The 27,355-nt window shown below is 42.4% G+C and overlaps 1 protein-coding gene across 6 annotated transcripts in view; it reads left to right on the top strand.

Annotated features, from left to right (window-relative positions):
- Nucleotides 1-27,355, top strand: part of INO80D (INO80 complex subunit D) — a 72,653-nt gene that overhangs the window by 32,623 nt on the left and 12,675 nt on the right. For all 6 annotated transcript variants that reach the window (XM_046019878.1, XM_046019875.1, XM_046019877.1 and 3 more), the window contains 6 exons: nucleotides 630-738; nucleotides 12,800-13,024; nucleotides 18,506-18,615; nucleotides 20,395-20,528; nucleotides 24,928-25,145; nucleotides 25,835-25,992. In XM_046019878.1, coding sequence (XP_045875834.1) covers nucleotides 630-738; nucleotides 12,800-13,024; nucleotides 18,506-18,615; nucleotides 20,395-20,528; nucleotides 24,928-25,145; nucleotides 25,835-25,992 — 954 coding nt within the window. The remainder of the gene's footprint in view (nucleotides 1-629; nucleotides 739-12,799; nucleotides 13,025-18,505; nucleotides 18,616-20,394; nucleotides 20,529-24,927; nucleotides 25,146-25,834; nucleotides 25,993-27,355) is intronic.

The following is a 27,355-nucleotide window of genomic DNA, read 5'->3' as shown; positions in this document are numbered from 1 at the left end:
TTTCAAAATGTGCAAAATGTGAATTCTTCTTTAAAAGAATTCAAAGAAAGCCCAGGCCACAGTAGAAACAGAATATTGACCTCATACCCTTCCCGCTTTCTGCAGAGGACAAGAGCCAGGGCATGGCCCTGCCTGGTGGATGGGGTCCTTTTCCTCTGGAGGTGTCGGGAAAGGGCATGGATGGAGTGTCTGCCTTTGACGGTTTATCCTGGGGCCCTCCTTTGTGGAAGTGTAGCGTGAATCCACCAGTCCATTTTGACTTCTTTCTTATCTGATCATACATTACCCTTGTTTTACAGTTTTTCTGACATTATGTATGAGGTTTAACGTATGATGTTTTGGTGGGAGGAAAGACCTGAACTCTGCTTATGTTTCCACTCCATCTGTGAAGTGTCTGACAAGTTCATCCTTGGAGTACAGGGTTTTTTTGGTCACAGTGTCATTTTTTTAAACCTGAGTCTGTGTCACACATCATTATTAATATTTTTGTCAGAACAGGGAGGCATTTATTCATACAGTGGTAGTATGTGCTGTAGGTTTTGGGTTATACGTTTTGGGTAGCCTTTTTCCTAAATTTTAAATAAAAATGCATTTTTTTCTAACTTGCCATATCTTCTCATATGTCCCAGGGTTGGACTGGTCAGAAGAGAGCGGAGAGGAACCCGAGGACGCAGAGCAGGCCTCGCCATACCAGGTGGCATGGTCCGTCCGAGAAACCCTCAGATATGAAAGACATGCGTAAGTCCTCCCTTTTTGTTTTTATTCTCCAGTTACGCCTGTAGTAGCCTGATGTTGTACTCTATATGCTAATTCTTCTATCTCATTGGATCTAGTTTTATTGTCATGGAGGTAAAACAGATTCCACTTGGGAAGAAATGTACTATATTGTTTGAGGAAAGCTACTTTTCATTTTTCTTGGTAAATTTGTTTCTGTACCTTTCCCATTTACCACTGAAGGAACCGATTGGAATAGAATTTAGAATGAAAAGGGACCTTCGAGATGACCTAGTCCCATCCCCTCATTTTACAGAAGAGGACACCAAGGCCCAGGCCCAGGCAGTCTAAGAAATTGGCCTGTGACCCCAGAGCTGCTTGAGTCCTGTGGCCTGGCTTCTCTTGATCTTCTTTGGCCTGATCCCTACAGTAGCTAGAACAGTTTTTTTTTTTTTTTTTTTTTAAAGATTTTATTTATTTATTTGACAGAGAGAGAGATCACAAGTAGGCAGAGAGGCAGGCAGAGAGAGAGGAGGAAGCAGGCTCCCTGCGGAGCAGAGAGCCCGATGCGGGGCTCGATCCCAGGACCCTGAGATCATGACCTGAGCCGAAGGCAGCGGCTTAATCCACTGAGCCACCCAGGCGCCCAGCTAGAACAGTTTACTTCGGCTCTGTCTTCTACAAAATTGAGCCGTTCTTTAATCATTTCTTTTCTTTTCTTTTTTTTTTTTTTTTTAAGATTTTACTTACTTACTTGACAGAGAGAGAGATCACAAGTAGGCAGAGAGAGAGGGAGAAGCAGGCTCCCTGCTGAGCAGAAAGCCGATGCGGGGCTCGATCCCAGGACCCTGAGACCATGACCTGAGCCGAAGGCACTGAGCCACCCAGGCACCCCCTTTAATCATTTCTTAAGCGCTGAGTATTTCTAATGTGCCAGATGATTTTCAAGATAATATCATTAGGGGTTCTTGGTATCTGTCTTATCCAAAAGCTCTGGATTGATGAATGCACAGCCCCTTGCGTGACTGTGAGAAAGCCCTTTCTGAGGGCAGTCCTAACTTAGTACAGTAGGGCCATTCCGAGATAGATCCCGGTCTGTGGAGCCAAAAGATGGCCCTCAGACTCAGTTGGTTGTTTTTTTTTGTTTGTTTTGTTTTTTTTTGTTGTTTGTTTGTTTTTTACTGTGGTTTCAATAGATAGAGGGGAGACCAGCTATCTGCCCCAGGCTGGCTCCTAGACTCTCACAGTATTGTTGTATGGACATAAATTCTCTAGAGTCCGGTGTTTTGGTTTCTAGTCTTAAAATATGATGTTGTTAGTACACCCAGAGCTGATGAGGCTCAGGGAACTGATTCTTGAGAGACTAATGTAAAAACCAAAATGCCAGTTTACAGTGAGAAATAATCATTAAAGAGTACAAATGTGGGGGCACCTGGGTGGCTCAGTGGGTTAAAGCCAATGCCTTCGGCCCAGGTCATGGTTCCAGGGTCCTGGGATCGAGCCCCACATCGGGCTCTCTGCTCAACGGGGAGCCTGCTTCCCCTCCTCTCTCTCTGGCTGCCTCTCTGCCCACCTGTGATCTCTGTCTGTCAAATAAATAAATAAAATCTTAAAAAAAAAAAAAAAGAGTACAAATGTTCACTAAGCAAAACTACATGGGGAGCTCATTTGGGCCTGGAAGAAGAGTTGGATTTATTAATGGTCAGGTGGCCCGGCCTCCCCTGTCTCCTACCTTTGGTAGGTAGGATTGGAGAATGCTGCCGTTTTCTTCCCTCTCCAAGGTTCCATTTTATGTATCTGTCAAGACTGTGTCCTTCACATTAGCATAATTCTTTTTTTTTTTTTTTTTTCAGATAAAGGACAGTTGAACTTAACACTCTCACAGTTACAGATACGATCAGTCATGTTTCCTCAGGTGGATGTTCGTGTCAGCTCAGCTTGATTTGGGATATTTTGAGTTAATTCTACAAATGGCTGTAACTGAGGGAACATAGCTTAGCTTAGCAGAATACCTGGCACCTAGGAAATGAATGTAAATGGCAGCGAAGATTCGGGTTGGAATTCTCAGATGACCTGAACGTCGGTATGGGCTGGGTTTGCTCTTATTAGGAGCGACGTAGTTTCTGTTCCTGTCCTCTCTTCCTGCAGACTTTTCAGAAGATTTCGACCATTTCATTTTCTTTCCTCCCTGTAGCGCTTTTTGCTTTCTTGGTTGCTTCTGCGAGCTGACTTGCTTTTTGCCTCACCACGATACACTTCCTAGTTCTTTTCCTTCAGGATATTTGTCTCTCTTTACATGGCTATCCTTAATTCTTGTCCCACTGTCACTTTAGTCTTTCCCCTTCATTTATTCATTGATTTATTCACTCGTTCAGTGTATTCTCGTTGAACTCACACATGCTAGGCACGGGCACTCCATATCGTTTTCCTTGGGTGAAACGTGGATTGATTTGGTTCCCGATCCTTTCCTTGTCTGCGTCTCCATGTCTGTGTCTGCCACTGTGCCCCTGTGATGGCAACCTTTGTCTTGTATCGAAACCACCCATGGAACACGTTTCAGTTTCTTGTAGAAGCTACCTGTCTTTTAGTTCACCTTGTGCTGAAGTGTAGCCGGAAATGGACAGCTATAGAAAATGGGCCCTGCCTAGCCTGTCCATTATATCTTCAAGAAGTTTTTGCTGTAGGGGCGCCTGGGTGGCTCAGTGGATTAAGCCGCTGCCTTCGGCTCAGGTCATGATCTCAGGGTCCTGGGATCGAGCCCCGCATCGGGCTCTCTGCTCCGCGGGGAGCCTGCTTCCTCCTCTCTCTCTGCCTGCCTCTCTGCCTACTTGTGACCTCTCTCTCTGTCATAATAAAATCTTAAAAAAAAAAAAAAAAAAAAAAAAAAAGAAGTTTTTGCTGTATAAAATTTCTCAGAAGGTTTTACCATTTAAAATTCCTCTGTGAGGAGTGCCTGGGTGGCTCAGTCAGTTAGGAGTCTGCCTTTGGCTTAGGTCATGATCCCAGGGTTCTTGAATCGAGTCCCTTGTTGGGCTCCTTGCTCATTGAGAGGGGGTAGTCTGCTTCTCTCTCTTCCTGCTCTTGTCCTCTCGCTTATTCTCTCTCTCTCCCTCTCAAATAAATACATAAAATCTTTTAAAATATAATAAAATAAAATTCCTCCAGGAGTTCATCCAGTTTTTGGAAGAAAAACTGATAGCAGTCTGATCACCGTTCTCTGCCGCCTGCCCACTTGCTTCCCCCCAAACCTGCTTTTCATGAATTTTCTTGCTAAACCAGGATTATGCTTGAAGAAATTTTAGGGAGAAAGTTTGGCTTTTTTGTTTTGTTTTGTTTTGTTTTGTTTTTGCCCCAAGTACCCTTTATGCCCAGCAAAGGACTTGAATTCACGACCCAGAGTTCAAGAGTCACATGTTCTACTGACAGGGCCACCCAGGCACCCCTGTTCTTGTTTTGGGAAAGATTTCTTGGTTATTTAGTTTAGCTGAAGACACATGTACTGAAGGAGATCTCGCAGGCTCTTATTTCTATCTCAAGAGCAGAAATAGGTTGGTAACTTAAGTACATTATTAATAGTCATTACTTCTAGTAGCTGCTTGCCTTTTCATATTCCGAATTGTGTCTTTGATAGAGAGTAGTTCTTAAATTTTTTGAGATTTATTTTTATTTATTTATTTTTAAAGATTTTATTTTTTGAGAGGAGAGGGAGGGTATGCTAGCATGGGGTGGGGGCAGAAGCAGAGGGAGAAGCAGGCTCCCCACTGAGCAGGGTGTCCAACAAGGGACTCGATCCCTGGCTGGGATCATGAGCTGAGCCAAAGGCAGACGCTTAACCAACTGAGTCACTCAGGAACCCAGATTAATTTATTATTAGAGAGAGGGCACGTGTGAGCAGGGACAGGGACAGAGGGAGAGAATCTTGGAGCCGACTCCGCTCTGAGCCTGATGCAGGGCTCCATCCCATGATCCATGAGGTCATGACCTGAATCAAAACCAGGAGTCAGACGCTTAACCAGCGGAGCCACCCAGGTGACCCCATTTCTTAATTTTAATGAGTACACTTTATTGGTCTTTTTCTTTATGGGTAATGTATTTGTGACCCATTTAAGAAAATCATTGCTTACCCCACAGCTTCACAGTCATGAAGCTGTTCTCTAATACTATCTTCTAGAAGCTTTATTGTTTTACTGACAATCTTTGTAGAAATTTATTTTTGTATAATTTGTGTATAATGTGAGGTGTGGTGCTACGGATAATTTTTTCCTGTGTGGATCTTCTCTTGAACCAGCACTATTGAAAACTGTTGATCTTGCATTGGAACCCTTGGCATGAATGTGTATGTCTCTCTGTTCATTTCCTATTCTTTTTCGTTGGTCTTTTTTTTTTTTTTTTAAAGATTTTATTTATTTATTTGACAGCGAGAGAGAGAGATCACACGTAGGCAGAGAGGCAGGCAGAGAGAGAGAGAGGGAAGCAGGCTCCCTGCCGAGCAGAGAGCCCGACGTGGGACTCGATCCCAGGACCCTGAGATCAAGACCCGAGCCGAAGGCAGAGGCTTAACCCACTGAGCCACCCAGGCGCCCCTTTGTTGGTCTTTTAAAGAAGCAGCGTTTAGTGTCATTGATTCTCTTTCAGCTTTATTTCATTGCTTTCTGTTCTTACCTCTATTATTTCCTTCTACTATGTTCTTCTTTCCTTCTTTGTTTTGGTTACGTTTGTTTGTCTTTCAAGTTTTTAAGGGGATAGCATAAACCTGGGATCTTCCTTGTTTTCCTGCCATAGACATTTGGTGCTGTACATTCCGCTCTATATAATTATAATCCCTGTAATGCATTGCTGTTGTATTTAGGCAGTTAATTGTCTTTTAAGGGGATTTAAGAGAAAAATCTGGGCTCCTGGATGGCTCAGTGGGTTGGGCTTCTGCCTTCGGCTCGGGTCATGATCTCGGGGTTCTGAGATTGAGTCTTGCATCTGGCTCTCTGCTCGGTGGGGAGCCTGCTTCCCCCTCTCTCTCTGCCTACTTGTGATCCCTCTCTGTGTGTCAAATAAATAAATAAAATCTTTAAAAAAAAAAAAGAAAAATACTCTTTTGTATTTCACCCCTATATTTATAATTTCTAGGGTTCGTTCTTCTTTGACTAGGTCCATATTTCCATATGATGTCATTTTCTTTCTGTGTGAATGGTTCACTTTAACATTTCTTGTAGTGTTGCTCTTCTGGTAGTGAGTTCTTTTAGCTTTTATGTCTGAAAAAGTCTTTATTTTGCCTTCATTTTAAAAAATTGTATAATTGACTATGCCTTTTTGGCTGTGGGGGGAGGTGCAGAGGGAGAGGGAGCCTGGCGTGGAGCCCGACATGGGACTCGATCTCATAACCCTGAGATTATGACCTGAACTGAAATCAAGGGTTGGGCACTAAACTGAGTCACTCAAGTGTCCCTATGCCTTTTTTAATTCTTTAATTGAAGTATAATCGACTCATAATGTTGGATTAGTTTCAGGTGTCTAACACAGTGATTTGACAAGTCTGTGTGTTACACTCTGTTCACAAGTGTAACTCCCGTCTGTCACCATACAACCCTACTACCATTGACTGTATTCCCGAGGCTGTACCTTTTATTCTCGTGACTTACTGCATCACTGCAAGTCTGCACCTCCCCCTCCCTTTTACCCCGTTTTGCCGTCTCCGTACCTTTCTCCCCTCTGGCAACCACCAATTTGTCCTCTGTATTTATGGGTCTATTCCTGCTTTGTTTGGTCCGGTTTTTTAGATTCTGCATATAAGTGAAATAATATGTTACTTGCCTTCTCTAACTTATTTCCCTTAGAATAATACCCTTTATCAGTAGTTTTAAACCATTTATGTAGTTCTTTTTCTGTTTCTTGTGCTTGTGGTTCATTGACCTTTTTGGATCTGTAAGTTTATAATTTTCATGAAATTTAGAAAAATTTTACCCTAGTTTTCTTCAGTTATTTTTCTTCCCCCTTCTATTTGAGAGACTTAGTTAGACATATTTTAGGTTGCTTGAAATTATTCCATTATTGATGTTCCATTCACTTTTTTTTTTTTTTAAGATTTTATTTATTTATTTGACAGAGATCACAAGTAGGCAGAGAGGCAGGCAGAGAGAGAGAGAAGGAAGCAGGCTCCCTGCCGAGCAGAGAGCCCGATGTGGGGCTCGATCCCAGGACCCTGGGATCATGACCTGAGCCGAAGGCAGAGGCTTTAACCCACTGAGCCACCCAGGCACCCCTGTTCGTTCACTTTTTAAAAAATTTATATTCCATTCATTTTTCCCCCAGTCTGTTTTTTTCCTGTGTTTCTTTCTTTTTTTCAAAAAATATTTTATTTACTTATTTGATAGAGCAAGGGAGCACAAGTCGGGGGACAGCAGAGGGAGAGGGAGAAGCAGGCTCCCTGCTAAGCTGGGAGCTCAATGCGAGTCTTGATCCAGGACCCTGGGATCAGACCTGAGCCAAAGGCAGATGCTCAACCATCTGAGCCACCCAAGCACCCCTGTGTTTCATTTTGAAAAGTTTCTATAGCTATCTTCAGGTTCATTAATCTTTCCTTTTGTGGCATCTAACCAGCCATCAGTCCCATTCAGTCTGTTTTTTCATATTAGACATTGTATTTTTTATCTCTAGAAGTTTGTTTTGGAATATTGTGCATGTCTCTCCTTAATACGGTCATGATTACTTTACCTTCTCAAACATGTGAGATATGATGATAATAACTGTTCTTTGATTCTTGGTTTACTAATTCTGTCATCTATATCATTTCTTTTTATTTTATTTATTTATTTATTTATTTATTTATTTGACAGAGAGAGATCACAAGTAGGCAGAGAGGCAGGCAGAGAGGATGATAGGGAAGCAGGCTCCCTTCAGAGCAGAGAGCCGGACGTGGGACTCGATCCCAGGACCCTGAGATCATGACCTGAGCCGAAGGCAGCGGCTTAAACCACTGAGCCACCCAGGCGCCCCCATCTATATCATTTCTACATCTGTTTCTGTTTGATTTTTCTTTCTTATGGGTCATAGTTTCCTGTTTCTTTGAATGTGATAATTCTTTTTTTTTTTTAAAGATTTTATTTATTTATTTGACAGACAGATATCACAAATAGGCAGAGAAGCAGGCAGAGAGGGAGGGAGCAGAGAGCCCGATGTGGGGCTTCATCCCAGGACCCCAAGATCATAACCCAAGCCGAAGGCAGAGGCTTTAACCCACTGAGCCACCCATGCTGAATGTGGTAATTTCTTATTAGAAGCCAGACATTGTTAATTTTACTTACTTGATTCTGGTATTTTGTCTTCCTTTAAGAGCTTTGTTTGGGGACACAGTTAAATTACTTAGAAATAAATGTGAGTCTTGCTCTTTAGATTTCATGAAATAGGGCCATAGCAGCCTTTAGCGGAGGGCTCATTTTACCCCCACTCCTGCGGCGGTCTGCTCCTGAGTGGCCTACCCAGGGCCCGGCAGGTTGCAGGTTTTTCCCCTTGAATGATGGAAACACAAACTGCGTCTGCTCTGTGGGAGTCTGGCCTTCTCTTCCCAGGAGGCTCACACGCTCCACCGATCAGTACTTAAGTGAAGAACTGAGAGGCGCTGTAGGTCTTCAGAGTGCTGCCTTCTGGGCGCCTCTCTCCTCCCCAGTTCTCTGTCCTAATTCCAGCATTTCTGCGTTAGTTGGATGTGGATGAGCACGCCAGATAGATACCTCGTGTCTGAAATGTAATTGTGAGGTATGTATGGGCTAGAGAACAAACTTGAGTCTTCAGTATTTAAGTGATGCTGAAGTTACGAACGTGAAGAATTTCCACGCTGATATGAGGACTGGGGAGAGAAAGAGAAGGAAATGAGGAAAACAATGGGAGGAAGCAGGGCAGTAGCAAGTTGGAAGATGAAAGGAAAGAAGAATTAATTGTTTTTGTGCAGGAGAGAGGTCTAGTAAGATCAGATTGAAAAATAGTTGCACTCCTACGTTAATTAACCCAGATCGGATATTTCTTTTTCTTACAAGCTATTAGATTCAACTTATTAATGTATTTTGCCTCTGAAGTCATTAATAAGATTTTCCTATAATTTTCCTTTTGTTATATTGTCCTTGTTAATAAGTTTTTGGTATCAAGTTTAGGTTAGCTTAATTAAAAGAATATTCCCTTGGGGCATGTGGGTGGCTCAGTTGGTGTATTGTCAGACTCCTGATTATGGCTCAGGTCATGATCTTGGGGTTGGGGGGTCGAGCCCTGCATTGGGCTCCATGCTTAGTGTGGGGTCAGCTGGAGATTTCTTTCCCTCTGCCCTTTCCCCTGCTTGTATGCGCAATCTCTCTCTAAAATAAACAAATAAAATTAAAAAAAAAAAAAAAAGAATATTCCCCTCTTTTTGGGCAGTTGGAATATTTTGTGTGTGATTCAAATTATTTTCTTCCTTGACTGTTGCTAGAGCTCATGGTAAAAGTGTTCAAGCCAGGAGTTTTTTGCATGTGTGTATTTAACAAGTGATTTGATTCTAGATAATAGATATGGGTTTCAGTATCTAAGAATAATACTTATGCTTATATTGTGATTTCAGATAGGTCATTTCTTTTCATTCTCTTCCCAGCCTTGGGAGGTAGGTGAGCCAGCTCTCCTTGATTTCCCAGGTGGGGAAACAGAATACTGAGAACGCAGCAGGTGGCAGGCCTGTCGCTGCCGGTAAACGATGGCCGCTGGCCTCGCTCTGCCTGGAATGCTGCTCTTCTCCACAGCCAGGTGTGAAATGCGAGTGTTACAGCTCTTGCAAGTGGGAGGCGTGTTGGAGATTTTCTCGTTAAGGACACACCGGGGCCAGTCCATGGACCTGTGCGGGTCTGCAGACTGCGTGTTACTGGTCTGCAACAAGATCCGCGTGGAACTTCTGCGTAAGCTGTGAAAATTTTTATTACAATGATGACACCTGCCTCAACATCCATGCCTCAGCATTCACTGTCGGCTTGAGAACTGCCGACCTGGTGTGTCCTCCCCGCCATAAGAGAGTCTTTCCAAATAACAGCTTTGGCAAGTGATTGTCTACCTGAGCTTTACTCTCCCTTTAAGACTTGCAGTTTCTCCTCTCTCTTTTTTCTCTTAATAGCCCTTCCATTCTCCTAGTTATGCAAGTTCAAAGTCATTGAGTCATTATCGACTTTCTTATCCTTCATATCCAGGCACCAAATTGAGCTAATTCTTTTATGATAATGGCCCTTATAGGTCTTGTTCTTTCTACTATCTCTGTGGCCTTTCAGTTACAGTGCCTCCCATCCTTCAGTTGGCCAGCTGTTGGCTAGGAAGTCTGTCCCTTCGTTCTTGGGCTCCTCTTTTTATCGTTTCCAACAGTTTCTCCCACTGCTGCCTTGGACACCTCATCTGCACTCGACCTTCTTCATGCCTGAAATGCAATGTATTTCCTGCCCCGGGTCTGCTCGTGTTCCTCTTCCCTGGTCTTGGCTGACGGAAGTGGCCACATGATTAGTGTCCCTCGCATCCTCCCATCCCGGTTGACAACATCTGCCTTTCATACATGCAGGATCCCTTTCCTCTTCTGCACTCCGGCTGCTGCTGCCCTCGTGTGGGTTCTTGTTAACCTGTTTCCTGGAGTTCTATACTGATTTCCTCCCTGCCCTCTTCCCTATCACTTCCTTACTTCTTTTTTTTTTTTTAAAGATTGATTGATTGATTAATTAAACAGACAGAGATCACAAGTAGGCAGAGAGGCAGGCAGAGAGAGAGAGGAGGAAGCAGGCTCCCCGCTGAGCAGAGAGCCCGATGCGGGGCTCGATCCCTGAGATCATGACCTGAGCCACCCAAGGGGCTGTCTTCCTCACTTCTGCCTGCTGACAGTGCCGTCTTTCTCGTGCACGGTTCTATTACTGTTACCTATTTTCTTCAAACTCTTTGAGGTTCTTCGCTGCTGGTAGAATAAAGGTTAGGTTTAGAAAGTTTGCCTTACCCACTGCACTCCCCTATGTACGCCACGTCTTAGCCAAAACAAGCTACTTAGTACTTGTTGTTCTCTATCCTGTCCATCTCTGAAGCCCAGCTTGTATTCATTTATCCTTGTGAGGTTTTTCCCTTTTTCTTCAAATTCTACCCTTTCTTCACAGTTCGGTTCTGTTGGCGTCTCCTCTGCCGAGCCTCTCATCCAACAATCTTGCTTGTGAACTTTAATAGCACGTTAGCCATATCTAGACCTCCGTATGTTCTCTGCCTCATATTGAAGATATTTATAGTATCTACTGGCTCGACTGGGACTCCCGAATGAAAACCTGGTGTGGGACTTCAGGGAACAATTCAGAATAAAGATTCCTGGGCCCCATTCCGTGGAAATTCTGGTTCAGTAGATCTAGGGTAGGTCTTGGGATCTCAAATTGTGAAAAACTCCTAGATATTTCTAATTGGAGGTCAGATATTTGAGTCATTGGTCAGCCTGCCCCATTGTTTTAGTTATTGCTTTTAGTTATTGTTACTGTTATTAGTTATTGTTTTGATTGTCTTTTGAATTGTTTAACTTTGGGGATCTGTTTATCTCGTCTAAACTGCATTGCAGGGGCGACTGTGTGGCTCAGTGGGTTAAGGCCTCTGCCTTTGGCTCAGGTCATGATCCCAGGGTCCTGGGATTGAGTCCTGCATCGGGCTCTCAGCTCTGCAGGGAGCCTGCTTCCCTTCCTCTCTCTCTACCTGCCTCCCTGCCTACTTGTGATCTCTCTCTGTCAAATAAATAAATAAAATCTTTAAAAAAAAAAAAACACTGCATTGCAAACTGCTTAAATTTTTTTTTCTCCTTTACGGGACTCCGCATAATAGACGTACAGCAAATGTTGAATGGTAAATAAATAAAAAGATTGAAGTAAGATCCTTCACTTGGTGTATCTGTAGTAGCTACTATACTGAAGAGAACATGTTTCTTAGGGCTTACTTCTTAGACCAGAGATTTGCAAAGTGGGGAGTTCATGGCTGGCTAAGTCCCTTAAAGTGTCTGCCTTTGGCTCAGATCATGATCCTGGAGTCCTGGGATTGAGCTCAGCAGGGGGTCTGCTTCTCCCTCTCCTTCTGCCCCTTCCCCTCACACTTGCCCTGCTTCCTCTCTCTCAAATTTTTTTTTTTTAAAGATTTTATTTATTTGACAGAGATCACAAGTAGGCAGAGAGGCACGCAGAGAGAGAGGAGGAAGCAGACTCCCCAGCGAGCAGAGAGCCCGATGTGGGGCTCGATCCCAAGACCCCGGAATCATGACCTGAGCGGAAGCCAGAGGCTTTAACCCACTGAGACACCCAGGCGCCCCCTCTCTCTCAAATTTTTAAAAAAATCTTTTTAAAAAAATGGTATCTCCTGTGTTAAAAAAAAAAAATTGCTATAGAATGATTGTGACTCCTACAGTCCGCATTCTCTAAAGTGTTGAGCAGGAAAAGGGGAGTTAAAAACAGTACATGTAAGGGCGCCTGGGTGGCTCAGTCGGTTAAGCAGCTGCCTTCGGCTCAGGTCATGATCCCGGGATCTTGGGATCAAGCCCCACATTGGGCTCCCTGCTCAGTGGAAAGCCTGTGTCTCCCTCTCTCTCTGCCTACTTATGTTCTGTGTGCCAAATAAATAAATAAAATCTTTAAAAAAAAAAAAAACCAGTACATGTAAAAAGGCAGCTCTTTGATAAGGCTCTGGTGGAATTCACTGCTCTGTTTCTGGTATGACCTATCTGTTATGAAATTACACTGAGTGTTTCCTCATTACTGCCATGTCATTTACTCAGACGTTTTAGTAAGTGAAAGTAAAGAAATTGTTTTCTTCCCGAGAACCCCAAGTCCCGTAACATTGAAAAGACCCTGATGCACTGTGTCTGATTCTGACATGCTGAAAAGGTGAAGCGTCTGAAAGCACCGGGTGGGCTCTGCTACCTTTATAGTCGGAATATTGTACTTCCTTTCAGCCCTACTGGAATTCTCGAATTTTGTCACATGCCCACCTGCCCCAAATTGTGCCTCCGACCCGCTTCTTGACCCGCTTTCTCCCTCTCTACACCGAGCCTGACATTTAATCAGTTCCTCCCTTGTCTCCCTGCCCTCTCCAGGTCCGATGACGATGATACCGAGAGTAGGAGCTCCAGGGTGACCCAACTTTGCACTTACTTTCAGCAGAAATATAAGCACCTCTGCCGCCTGGAGCGGGCAGAATCCCGTCAAAAGAAATGCCGGCACACGTTTAGGAAAGCGTTGCTGCAGGCGGCCAGCCGCGAACCGGAGTGCACCGGTCAGTTGATGCAGGAGCTGCAGCGGGCTGCGTGCAGCCGGACCAGGTGAGAGCCCCGCGCAGCTGCCTGCTCCGCCGCCTCCGGCGCCTGCCTCTGGGACAGGCTCATTGAGGCGCAGCAGACCGTGGGCATTTAAGCCTGAAATGTTGGAGCGTTGCGTTTTGCTTTCGCTGCTCAGAGAAAATTTAACATCGCGTGGCGAGAGAACATCGCCACGAGCTGTCCGTAAAAGTATTACTGTCACTTTGCCAGAGTTTGACGAGAATTTATTCGGTAAAGTATTTGAGAATGCTAAAACAGTCACAATGCTTAACAATTTCATATATTATTTAAAAGTGATATTTACAGTTTTTTTTACTACAGAAATAGTATTTTATATTTTTTACTTTTTACTTTTAAAAAAATTTTGTTTCTAGCGTATTTTCTGTTAGTATCTCCATTATCCTGCATGTTATGTCTTCAGAATGCTTTATTACATTGCATTTCTTTGGGGGGAAAAATCTTTTCTGTTTATATTATAGTCCAAGTATTTGTTTGTTTTAAATCTGAAAAATATAGAAAAAAGTTGGGGGGATTTCCATAATAATCACCATGCACAGAACAGAGAATGAGCACTGTGAACATTTTGATTATTTCCTTGTAGTCTTTTTTCTTTGTGTGTGTGTACATGTGTGTGTTTGTGTGTGTATGAAATCTCCAGTGAGCCATGTATTTCTATTAAAAAACATAATTGAGATCATGCCCTAGGTATATTTTATTTCCTAATTTTTCCCATTTAACATTGGATTATGACTGTTTTCTCATGATACTAATTTTTTTTTTTAAGATTTTATTTATGATTTGACAGACAGAGATCACAAGTAGGCAGAGAGGCAGAGAGAGAGGAGAAAGCAGGCTCCCTGCTGAGCAGAAAGCCCGATGCGGGGCTCGATCCCAGGTCCCCAAGACCCCAAGATCATGACCCAGGCCGAAGGCAGAGTCTTAACCCACTGAGCCACCCAGGCGCCCCTCATGATACTAATTCTTTAAAACATGGCACTGAGCAGGGAGTCCAACGCAGAGCTGGATCCCAGGATCCTGAGATCATGACCTGAGCTGAAGGCAGATGCTTAACCGACTGAGTCACCCAGGTGCCCCAGAACACACAGTTTTTTATGGAGTTTTACTTACTATTATATTTTCAGATAGTAACCTTGAAATACACACACACACACACACACTCTTATGAGTTTGTATACCAAAATATTATCAGTAGCTATCTCTTAGAGGGCAGGATTATTGATAAATTAAAGCTTAAAAAATTTTTTCTATAGTGATCATGAGTCACTGAGGAAAAGGAGTTTAAAACAAAACTTTAAAAATCCCTTTATAGGGGCGCCTGGGTGGCTCAGTGGGTTAAAGCCTCTGCCTTCGGCTCAGGTCATGATCTCAGGGTCCTGGGATCGAGCCCCGCATCAGGCTCTCTGCTGACCAGGGAGCCTGCTTCTTCTTCTCTCTCTGCCTGCCTCTCTGACTACTTATGATCTCTGTCTGTCAAATAAATAAATAAAATATTAAAAAAAAAATCCCTTTAGCCTCTGATCATATTTCTTACGTACCCTTATATTTTTTGAAATGTCATTTTAGTTTTATGTATTTTTGGTTTTCGTTAATATTTATTATTAAAAAATAGCCTATTTTTCAGTTGCATGTATCAGAAAGATACTCTGCCTGTGAGAGTTTTCTGCTGCTTAGGACATGTAGAGTTGTTTGAAACTTGGTGTGTGTGTCTCGTATACTATGTAATGACGGCTGCCTGCAGTGTATTACTCACTCTTAGAGCCCCGACTCCTGTGTGGGGAGGGAGGTAGTGTCCGTTCTAGAACGTCCTTTAAGTCTTAGCTTCCATACTCAGACTTAATCAGAGAAACACTCCCAGCTTCCACTACGTTAGGTCCCCAGTTACATATGCTTATTGCGCTCCATACTCTGGTTCACTGTCCAGTTGCATACTAATATTTCTGTCAGGCTAGACAGTCTATTCTTTTTTAAGACTTACTTATTTTGAGAGAGAGCGCAAGCGGCGGGGGCAGTGGAGGCAGAGGGAGAGGGAGAAGCAGACTTCCTGCTGAGCAGGGAGCGGGGCACAGAATTGGATCCCAGGACCCTGAGATTATATGGCCTGAGGCGAAGGCAGGCAACCGACAGAGCCACCCAGGCGCCGCAAGCTAGACAGTCATTTTTGCGAGGGCAGGAACAATGTACATTTTGTTCTTAAGTCTCTGGTATTGATGAATGAACGGATAGAATTAAACAAGTGAAGAGACGTCTGTTCTCTATTTGTCGAAAAGAATTCACTTGGTTTAACATAGGTTTTAAAATAATGATATCTAACATTTACATTGGATAATGCTTTCAAGTGTACAGTTTCAGTAGAGACTTCAGTTTTGTCTGGTGTGACGCAGTCTGTGTGTAGAGCATGGTATACATTGAATCTAGTGTATTACTAGGACCTTGTCAGAGATGTGAGGGACTGTACTCTGAGTTTGGGACAATTGGTATTTGTGTAGAAGACTGTATCTATCTATGACTTTCAACTGGCAGAATCCTCCCCCACCCCCATTTTTTTTTTTTCCCCAAACATTTCCCAAACCTTCATTAGTGATTTTTTTTAAAATTTTGTGATAATTAAATATTACTCAACAAATACAAAGATGAACTCTAATTATTAATTTGATGTCATTTGTTTCTGTCACTCATGATTAGTAAAAAGTTTATTGGTCAGTGCCTCACTGATAATCACTTAACAATGAGCCGTAATCCTTGGTTGGTGGTTGGTAGTTTACTACTTTACGTTATATTTCAGGCTCACAAAAATCAGCTGTCAGTTGGATAATGCCCTCTATTTGATGTTTTTGCTTTCAAAGACTAGTTCCACAAAAGACATTTAAAAAGTTGCCTTTAAATGTTTTAGAAGTTAAAACTTTGATGACTGCCTTTTTTTTTTTTTTTAAGATTTTATTTATTTGACAGACAGAGACCACAAGTGGGCAGAGAGGCAGGCGGGGGGGGGGGGGAGCAGGCTCCCTGCTAAGCAGAGAGCCCCATGTGGGGCTTGATCCCAGGACCCTGAGATCATGACCTGAGCTCAAGACAGAGGCTTTAACCAACTGAGCCACCCAGGGGCTCCTGATGACTGCCTTTTAATAGATAATCCTTTAACGTAGAGTTTGGATCTAAACTGAATAACATTATCCTTTCTCATCTAAGAGCTTTGTCATATATATTGGTGAATATGTGGACTAAACCACTGAAATAGCTGAAGTATGTAAACTCAGATCTACTTCTCTTGTAGCCACAATCCTGCAGAGACGAGTGTTGTTTGTGTAGAAATTTTATTGTAAAATGGGGATCTAATCATACAAAATGGAAGCTCATAGTAGGTGTTTTCACATTAAAAACATCAAAACGTTTTGGTAATTCTCCTTTTGTTTTGTTGAGATTATTTGGATAATAAAAATCTGTCTAACATCAGGCATTTTTACCTTAATCATCATGGGGGGGGCGGTATTGAAATTCTGACTTTGAGTTTATGTTACTGTTTAAAAGAAAGATTGGCGAGTTGGAACGTATCAGCAATTTTACAAAATGAAATGGGTAGTTCCCTTCGGATAAAGAAAAAACGAGGGACTGTATTGTACCCGAGGCTTGGTGAATGGCTGAGCAGATTCTTGAAGTGTTCCACAAAAATAATCTACTCAATATAGAGAAATGCCTTCTATTTAAATCTAGACCAAGAGAATTGGCGTAGGCTGCCACAATAGTACGGCTTCATTTATTTGACATTGTCTGTCCGGTTTCCAGACACAAGTTAATGGCTCCCTTGTGGTTCTGACACATCTGGCAGAGCCCTTAATTAAATGCTTTGATGGCGGTACCTGGTTCTCTGTTCGTATGGACGGTTTATATGAATTAGAGTAGAAATTTTATTGAGATTTTCTTTCGATTCATATGTACTTTGGGTTCTGAATGACCTTCTGATTAGTAGAAATCATTCTGTTGAAATCCTCAGATATGGGGGCGCCTCGGTGGTTCAGTGGGTTAAAGCTGCTGCCTTCGGCTCAGGTCACGGTCTCAGGGTCCTGGGATCGAGCCCCGCATCAGGCTCTCTGGTTAGCGGGGAGCTTGCCTGTCTGCCTGCTTGTGATCTCTCTGTCCAATAAATGAATAAAATCTTTTAAAAAAATCCTTAGATACAGAAACAGTTGAAAAGATATTTCATTCGTGAAGCCTGACCTGTGATTCAGCATATCATGTAGATTTCCTTTTCTACCCTCAGATAGGTGTAAAGTCCTACAAGTTTGTGATGCTTCAGAGAGTCAGATATCACAGGACGATTTTGTACTTCTAAGAACTTGAATATTATGTATTTTTAATTTTTAATGTTTGTTTGTAAAAAACTATGGAAAGATCCACAAACTATTCAAACGAATACTTATTATAGAGGAAGTGAGAACTGGAAAATTGGGACAAGGGTAGCTAGGAGAACTTTTTAAAACATTTTTTTATTTTATAAAAGTCTCTTTGTTTTTGAGCCCGATGCGGGACTTGATCCCAGAACCCTGGGATCATGACCTGAGCGGAAAGCAGATGCTTAATCCAGTGAACCACCCAGGTACCCTGAAAGTAGACTCTTTGTTGTTGCCTAGCTTTTTATTCTCTGGTTTTTCTGGGACCATGTGAACACATTGCCTACTCACGAATTTAAAAATAAGAATCAAATATTTAAATTTTGAATATACAGAGGGGAGATGATATTTAATGGAAGATGGAATTGTACATATTTTTAAAAGTTTAAAAAAGTATCCAAAATGAGTTCATTTTGGAAGCATGAGAGCAAATCAACCATTTCTCCATGTCATTAAACCTTTCTTCTGTATTAGGTCAAGTTTCTTGCACATTCACTGTTTAGCAGCTTCACATGACCAGACTCTAATGAGGATAATAATACCAGGAACTAACAACCATTAACCATTTACTAGGTATTAAACTATCCACTATATATGACAAGTATTTTAGATGTGTTGTATCTTTTGATGCTTACCTGTCCCCTAAAGGTACTCTTATATCTCCACTTTATAGGTGAGGAAGTTGAGGCTTAAGCGAGGTTAAGTAACTTGCCCAAGGTCACACAGCTGGGAAGAGGTAGAGCTGAGACTCAGAATTAGGTCTGATAGTCCAGTCCCCTGTTCTTTATCCCTGTTTGTCTCCTCACTGGCTCTTTCTGACGTCAAAGGAACCAAAATAATCACTTTAAAAAGAAAAAAAGGCGTCCGTTGAGATCAATTATAATATATAATTACTGGTTTCGTCAGTAGATTGGGGAAATACTGTAACTGGTCATTGTACCTCATAGTCACCTTCTTAGTGAATGAACGTGGGAAGGTAAAATGTTGGTGTTACAACCTGCCAGCCTGGTGTTGTAAAGTTGCCCTGGATTCTCCCAGCATTCTTTTAAAAATGAATTTTGTCTCTTTGCTTTCTCAGCATGAGCCGGACCAAGTTGAGGGCAGTAGAGCCAGCCGCCTGCAGTGGAACCGTGAAGGGTGAACCATGCCCTAACAAAGCCCTTCCATTCACCAGACATTGTTTCCAGCGTATCCTCTTAACTGAATTGAGTGTGCGCCGAAAAGTATTAACTCATTCAGGGCTGGTATTTTCATTCTTAAGCTGAGTGGATGACTTTTGAAATCTTAACTATTTTAATGTTTAAGATTTTTATGTAACTTTGCATTTTTATGAAGTCTCCTGAGTAATTTTTTTCCACTTCTATTGTTGTGATTCTTTGTATTCAAGAATTACATCAGAATCTGAAAAATGATGGCAAGTAGCAGGTTCTTCCGGCAGCGGTCACTCAGTTGCAAGAAATCTTGTGCTTGCCGTGATTCTGCATAGCTTCTAGGAGGCACCTATAACACCCATTCATGGAGAAGGCAAATTGTATCATTCAAAATCTGATTTTAGTCTTCCAAGAAAGTTACGCAGTTTTACGGTGTCCCTTTTGCCCTGGGAATAATTTGCTATCTGTATTGAACATAGTGCTGATTTGAAATGGAAGAAAGATAAACATCACTGACTAGGAAAGAAGATACGTTAAGACAGAATATACTTGAGGAAAACCTGTGGTAAAGGGCTTCGGGCTGGTTTTGAAATCTTATTACTCTCACTTTTATTAAACATTTAAAATTGAGTAACATTTTAAAAATTTATACAGTAGCAGTTACTTGCTCTTCTTTATTATCTTTGACTTTTTGCCCTCCTCTCTGTTCTGGCATTAAATTTTCAGCAGCACTTTCTATGTAGTCGAGGTTTTATAAATACCCTTAACTATTAAAGTATAAAGGAGGGGCGCCTGGGTGGCTCAGTGGGTTAAAGCCTCTGCCTTCGGCTCAGGTCATGATCCCAGGGTCCTGGGATCGAGCCCCGCATCGGGCTCTCTGCCCTGCAGGGAGCCTGCTTCCTCCTCTCTCTCTGCCTGTCTCTCTGCCTAGTTGTGATCTCTGTCTGTCAAATAAATAAAATATTTGAAAAAAAAAAAAAGTATAAAGGAAAAACAGAGGTGCTGCTTGATAGGTATGAAGTACGTCTTGAGGAAATGCAGCTATAGGGGCTAAAAGTTTGGACGTGTAAAAATGTTGATCAAGTAAAGCTGCTGTTCCAGTTTTAATGATAAAATTTTGATCTAAAAGTAACTTTTCATTAGTTGTGCGTTTGAGTTTTATGTTGGAAATGGGAAATGAAAAATCGAATTTGGATAGATGAGTTTTTGTAATTGTATCTTAACATTTTTTTTCTTTCTTAAAAATTTTTAAATAAAATTTTTATTCTTGATGAGGATTATATATGAAACTTTTCCTTAAAAGAAAGTGGTATTTTCTAACCACTATAGTGGAATTTCTAGGAGTTAGTGTGTTAAGAATGAAATTACCCTGCTTTTTCGGAATAACAAAAATCAGAATGGCCATGAAGGAGACTCCTTTAGAAGTATCTTCTGATAAATTCAAGTTATCATTTCCCACATCGGTAGTTGGCTTGGTTATTCAGCTTTTATAGATAAGAAAATTTATTACTTAGGAAACACAAATAAGGGAAGAAGTTTTTTTTTTCCTTAAAGACTAATTTATTTATTTCGAGAGAGAGCATGTGCGCGCATGCAGTGAGAGAGGGGTAGAAGGAGAGAGGATCTCTAGTCGACTCCCTGCTGAGCACTGAGTCCGATCCCAGGACCCTGAGACCACAGCCTGAGCGAAAACCAAGAGTCGGGTGCTTAACCAGCTACACCACCGAGGCGCCCCAGAAACAGTTTTATATAAAAATTGAAAACTTAAATAATTTTGAGTTTCAGTGCGTTATATTCCTAACTTTGAAAACCACAGATATCCTCTTGAACCGCTCTCAGCAGCTTTTCTCAAGTTGCACAGCCAAGTTCGCAGACGGACAGCAGTGCTCTGTGCCCGTGTTCGACATTACACACCAGACCCCGCTGTGTGAAGAACATGCCAAAAAAATGGTGAGTTCAGATTTGATTTTCTGCAGCAGAGACTTTCAAACTTCGGACAGCAGTTCACAGTAAAAAGTATTGTTTGCATTAGTTAAAAACTGTGTGTATGTAAATATATATGCTAATACATAAATATGTATATAAAATATTAATTTATATATGCCGGTCCTGATCCATTGGATTAATTTCATAGCCTCATTTAAAAGAAAACTTTTCCAGAAGGTATTTAGTCGTTACTTACATACGGTTATTTTGTTTACTATTTATTCCTATCCCCTCAAGGTACATTTTCTTTTTTTTTTTTTTTTCAAGGTACGTTTTCTTACACTTAACAGATTAACAGATTTTTCAAGTTTTCTTTGCCCCATTTCTCAAGATTTTTGCTTTTTTATATATACAGTGCAGTGAATGTCATAGATACTCGATGAAATTTCAGGCAGAAGGCAATTTTTTCTGTAATTAAGTACATTTTGTTTGTTTGTTTTTACCCAGATACTTGCTGAGTTCCACTATTTGCTAGGTAGTATGCGAGGTCTAATGCACTAAAAAGCTGAGTAGGACCATTCTTTCTCTCTAAGCATCTTGCACTTTCGGGCGTGCATCAGGGTAGCCAAACGGCCGCCGGACCAGGATGTAACAGTACAAGGCTGTGCTCCTGGTGTTGCCACTGGCTAAATGTGTATCAAGGACTGTTTTAAGTTAAAAGTCACAGCTGAGTAGAGCAAACATTTGTAGCCCATCAGCCCCACAGTGAGAGGCGCACAGCGGATGATAAAAAACGTACAAATCTCTTGGCTCTACTTTCCAGCGGTCTTGAATCCAAACACATTGTGCCAGCTTGGCTGCCAGCGTTCTAGCCTTAGTTGTCCTCACCTTTGCCCCGGGTGACATTGGTCTCCCTTCCTCTTTCTGTGGCCCTCCCCCGCCCCGCAGACATTTGAGTTCATATGCCGTAAAACTCACTCTTTGTGGTCGGCAGTTCTCTGAGTTTGACGACACACAGAGTCCTCTCACCATCGCCATAATCCAGCCCTGCAGTCTGCCCCTTCCTCTGTCTCCGCCAACGTCTTCATGCCCGTATAATTTGACATTTTCCAGAATGTCGTATAATTGGAATCCTCCAGTATGCGGCGGCCGTGAGAGCAGGCCTTTGAGAATGTACATGCGATGGTTTTAGTTTCCCGGTCAGAACCTTCCGGTGGCTTCCAACACATGCAGAGTCAAATCCAGGAGTCCCACCTGGCCTGTGAGACTTGCTGATCTGGTCTTCACAGCTGCACCTTGTAGCCCCTTCCCCTCTGGAATTCCGGCCGCATCAGCCTTGCTGCTGCTGCAGCATCCGCGCTCGCTCCCACCGCATGGGCTTTGCACTGGTTTTTCTCCTTCCCTCCATTTCCACACACCTCACTCCTTCATTCAGGTTTCTCATCAGATGGCACTTCATCGAAGAAGTCTTCACCTTCCCTCTACCCCTGTCATTTTCTGTCCTCATACTCCACCTTGTTTTTCTTCCTAACGTCGATATCAGCCCAATACCATATTATTTATCAATTAGTTTGTCTGTTGCCGGTATCCCTCTGTTAGAAGTAAATTTTACAAAGGCAGGAACATTTTTTTGTTCATTGCTATATCCCTGGTGCTTAGAACAAAGATGCCCAGGAAGTCACTGTTGAATAACAGACACATGACTGGGAAGGCTTGAAATGAAGAATTAGGTTCAACCAGTGGACAGAACAGCCATTGGTAGAAGCAGCTCAAGCTACAGGAAGTCCAGCTGACACACAGAACATGGTAGAAGGAGGCCGTGAGCAAGTTGGGAGTGAGTAGTGTAGGCATGAACAGATGGCATGAGGAAAGCCTCCAGGGCCTGGGGGTGCCAGCGCCCTAGAGGAGCTATGTGGGGGACTACCAGGAGCATGGCAGGGCCTCAGTCGGGGGTAGTTCTGTGCGGAGTACCTAGCACATGACCAACGACATTGCTGGGCTACAAGGCATAACTTAGGAGAATAAGACACACCCCTAGACCCAGAACTAGGTGGTACCGCGTGCCTTACAAGTAGGATATGTAGATCTTGGGCTAGGCAGACTTTCTCCTACCTAACACTGGTCCTAGAGGGAGAGCCTGGGATGCGTGCCCAGCACCCTAGTGGGTACCAGTGGTCACTTGGACACTGTTTGTTGAATTAAATACTGTATCTAATCAAAGTAGGCCTCAAGTATTGAGCCAAAGAACTATAGACGCTGGGAAACAGCCTTTCTTTTTTGTTGTTTGTTTTATAAATTTGTACATTTGTGACTGGAGTCTGTATTTGTGTTTCAATCCAGATATTTCCCTAGTTGTTCACCTTCTTTTGGATTTCCTGAATTGATACTTTAATTTTATTCTTTCTTGTCTTAAATTTGTTTTAAGTACTAATAACTAGTTTTAGTTATTAGTTTTCAGATACTGTTGTCTGTACTCTATTTAGTTATGAGTTATTCATGAATTCATGAAAGGTGACATCCATTGTAAAAGCCACAGTTGTTTTTTACACCACCAAGAGATTTTAAAAATGAGGCGCGGTGCATTTCTTACCACTTAAAATTTTTGATTTATATTTATCAAAATAGCTTCTTTAGACTTAATCAGGCATAGATTTTTGCCTTTTCTAATTTTTATCTTTTCTAATGCTCCTGGTCTAACATTTCTGCTGTATTACTTGACCGGGAAAGGCAGTGTTTTCTACGTACATCAGCTGGAACACAGTTTGGTCTTTTGTGGTTATATTCCTTTATCATTTGGTTGTTGCTTTGAAAAAGAAAGAAAAAGGAGTTGTGGTCAGATCTTCAGTAATGAGCCTTTGCTTCAGTAATGACAGTTGTATCTGCTATTTCTTTTTGTGCTTTCCGCACACTCAGTTTTTCCTCTTCATGTAAAAGCAACAATGTACATACCCAGACTCCAACAGATACAGTACCAAGAACTGTTACCATCTTTGCACGCATGTAGGCAATGCCAACTCTCATGACCATCACTGGGTCAACAGCAATTGTAAGATGCCATTATTCTAAGATGGACCTGAGTTGCAGAGGCACTGCAGTGTGTATCTTGGAATTAATGAAATGCAGTCTTCAGATGGAAGGGGGCTGCTCAAGAAAGCTGGTTATGTTGTCAATTTCTTGTTCTTCTTGGCTGGTTCTTCCTTTTTCTGCTTACTTAATTGGAAAAGTTCTATAACGCTGCAGTCCCATGGCCTTCCCCCTTTACCTTGTCTCCCTGCCCCATGTCAGTTACTGGAAGGACTTTTACCATATCATGATTTCTGAGGCCACATCTCCACCCCCTTCTTTATTCCTTATACCATTTTTTTTTCCTGTCTCCTGGGACATGTTCATACCTCAAATTGGGAGCCAAACTGAATTCCTTAACTTTTCTTCTGAATCCTTACTCTGCTCTGTCCTCTGTTCCCACTAATGACATCGTCTAATGGTCAACCCTAGAAAGCCTAGCGACATCTTCAGGGGCCCTCTTCCCTTCATCCGCACCACATCCAAGGAGCTGTGAAATCTGAAGAATTCTGTCCCTACAGGGCTTTGTTTTTCCAGTCCCACTCACATCGCCTTAGTCGTTTATCCTGTATTGACCGTTGAAGTAGGCCTCTGATTGGAAATAATGCCTCCCTCCACTTGCTTTGTCTGTCCCTTTACATTGCTACGAGCCTAGTTACTCCTTTCAGAACATTTGTCAGGTTGTGTTAATCCTTTCATCAAAAATCATTTCCCATTGCCTGTAAGATGAAGTTGAAAATCCTTAACGGCATTCAGAGTCATATATGATCTAGTCCGAAACTTCACAGCTTCCTTTCATAGTCCGTCCTCCATATGCCACACTCCAAACACAAGTCATACTTGGTTATTTGCTCTTCTTTTTTCTTGTTTGTGCCATTTCCTTTTAATCATGCAACTAAAAATAATTGATGTTCCTTTTGTATACCCATAGAAGGTCATGATTACCTTGTTTTCTCTGTACTGTATTTATGTATACTTGCATTCATATTTTTCCTTTGGAAGAGTAAGTTCTTTGAGAGTGCATTATGTTTCATTCATTATGTTTTTACTCTATAACACCGATCCCATGTCTTCTTTTTTTCTGTGTCTCTTCTGCCCACCCGCACCTCCCCCTTGGCCTGCCACGGTCTCACAGTGTCTGGGTATGAGTATGGGATGAACTGTATGTGTATACTGAATTGATCTGAATTAAATTAAAACATGAATTCTTTATTCGTTCCTTTATTGCTGTGCACAGCTGTAGGCATGCAGGATGCCTTAGGTATTCCATAGAATGTTAAGCGATGCATTTTTTTCAGGTAGCTGTTAGGTTTTTCCCAAACTGTCTCGGTTTAAAAATACCCATTTATTCATTCCAAAGGATAATTTCTTGAGAGGAGATAGCTCCCGTAAAGTTCAGCACCAGCAGCAGAGGAAACCCAGGAAAAAAACCAAGCCTCCTGCACTTACCAAAAAACACAAGAAGAAGAGAAGGCGTGGACCTCGTCGACCCCAAAAACCCATCCCCCCTGCAGTACCCCAAGGGAACCTCAGCATGCCCACCAGCGTCTCACTGCCAGTGGAGGCTGTTCAGATCCGGTCAGTGATGGCGCTGAAACTCCGTTTCCTTCCTGTGTTCGGTGGTTCTCAGAATGTCTAGCTTCACGTTCTTCTCTAGCGTTGTGCCCGGGCTCCAGAAGCCATTTGATAGATCAGCCTAGGCCTTGTAGTTTCCAGTATAACTTTTACCAAATGTTTGAGAGATCTAAGTAGAACATTTTGTTACAACGCAGAAAGCAGATGCTGAAATTGAGCATTTAATTGTCCACTCAGATTTTCCTGCTTTAACAGAAATTCCATATACGTTTCAACAGAAATATTCCATCAGAATCCTGATGAACTACTAGTTTGGGCAGGGCTTAGCATTTTCACCCAAAGAATGAGGCTTCTGTTTCAGCTAAGCATCTCCATTTTATCTGTTTATGTCGTTTCTAAAAATTATTATTTCGACTAGATTTGAAATTTACCAGAAGTCAATGCCCAAAATTATAATTCATTCTACTAATTTGAAGTAGAACTGTTATCTTGAAATTTCTCTGAGTACCTGGTTAAACGCTGCAGAAATACTGACTGGATGGCGAGGTCTTCCTTTTGCTTTCACATGTCGTTCTCTGAAAGTAGAAGTTTGAGTTAGGATTTCCCATCTTTGTGTTTGATGAACTTGTCTTGGGGACGCCGGTGTGAAGGGGCAAGGGGAGTGGTAGGGCCAACCATGTCCTCTTCCCCAGGAGCCCGTCCACGCCAGAGCTGAGTGCTGATGAGTTGCCGGATGACATTGCCAATGAGATCACTGACATTCCACATGACTTGGAATTGAACCAGGAGGACTTTTCAGACGTCCTGCCACGGCTACCTGATGACTTACAAGATTTTGATTTTTTTGAAGGTATGGTCAACATTTTGATTCAAGACCGTTTTTGTTTGGTTTTGTTTTTTGTTTTAATGAGCTTTTAAAAAGGGAAGTAGTGTTTCTGAGATGTGTTTGAAGTACTCCTCCTCACAGAACATTCAGCACTGCTAAAGCCCTTTTCCTTGTTCTAGGTGAGAGCTGTGTGGTTTGTCTCACCGTGTTACAGGGGCTTAATAGATTGATCGTTTGATTGCTAGGTTTTTAACATTGTTGCTTTGCAGTAAGTCATTTTACTTAATTTTTCAACACAAACATACTACTTTTTTTTTTTTTTTAAGATTGTATTTGTCAGAGAGAGAGAAACTGAGAATGGGAGTGTGCACAACCAGGGGAAGCAGCGGGCAGAGGGAGAAGCAGGCTTCTCGCTGAGCAGAGAGCCCTACATGGGACCTTGATCCCAGGACCGTGCAATCATGACCTGAGCCAAAGGCAGATGTTTAACCGACTGAGCCACCCAGGCATCCCAACAAAAACATTTTAAACTTGAATTTATTGAAGGCTTTTGGAACTTGGCCCATTTGTAATACTTGTATGTCAGTTGAAGTGCATTTTTTCAAAACAAAGTTTGCTTAATCTCACCAGGTCCCTGGTGCTTTCAGGGGAAACCTTTTATATTCTTAAAACGTTTCTTTCCCATTAAAAACTGGGTATTTTTATGGTGATTAGTCAAGTTCCCAACTATATAGTTTTTTTTTTTTAAGATTTTATTTATTTATTTGACAGACAGAGATCACAAGTAGGCAAAGAGGCAGGCAGAGAGAGAGAGAGGGAAGCAGGCTCCCCGCTGAGCAGAGAGCCTGATGCGGGGCCCGATCCCAGGATTCTGGTATCATGATCTGAGCTGAAGGCAGAGGCCCCAACCCACTGAGCCACCCAGGCACCCCTAGATTTTTTTTTTAAAGATTTATTTGACAGAGACAGCGAGAGAGGGAACACAAGCAGGGGGAGCAGGAGAGGGAGAAGCAGGTCTCCCTCCAAGCAAGAAGCCCTACTTCAGGCTCCATCCCAGGACCCTGGGGTCATGACTTGAGCTGAAGGCAGATGTTTAACCCAGATGCCCCTAGATTTTTTATATTGGAAGTGAAATCAGCAGCAGCCCATGGGCTTCCATCCTATGAAAGTGAGTTAGAAGGAGAGGAAGAGGATTAGCAGGTCACAAAAAGCATTTGAAAACAGTGTGTGAGTGGAGGGAAATGCGGGGCGCTCACGTGCAGGCAGGGAAATGCGGGGCGCTCACGTGCAGGCAGGGAAATGCGGGGTGCTCACGTGCAGGCATGAGTTTCTGTGTCCCGGGTTCAAGAGCAGAAGAACCCAGAGGGACTCCTACACAGCCTTTTGT

The sequence above is a fragment of the Meles meles genome, chromosome 9 (genome assembly GCF_922984935.1).
Source record: "Meles meles chromosome 9, mMelMel3.1 paternal haplotype, whole genome shotgun sequence".
NCBI classification, from domain to species: Eukaryota; Metazoa; Chordata; class Mammalia; order Carnivora; family Mustelidae; genus Meles; species Meles meles.
The sequence above is the reverse complement of the archived record's forward strand: the minus strand, read 5'-3'. Positions and strand labels throughout refer to the sequence as shown.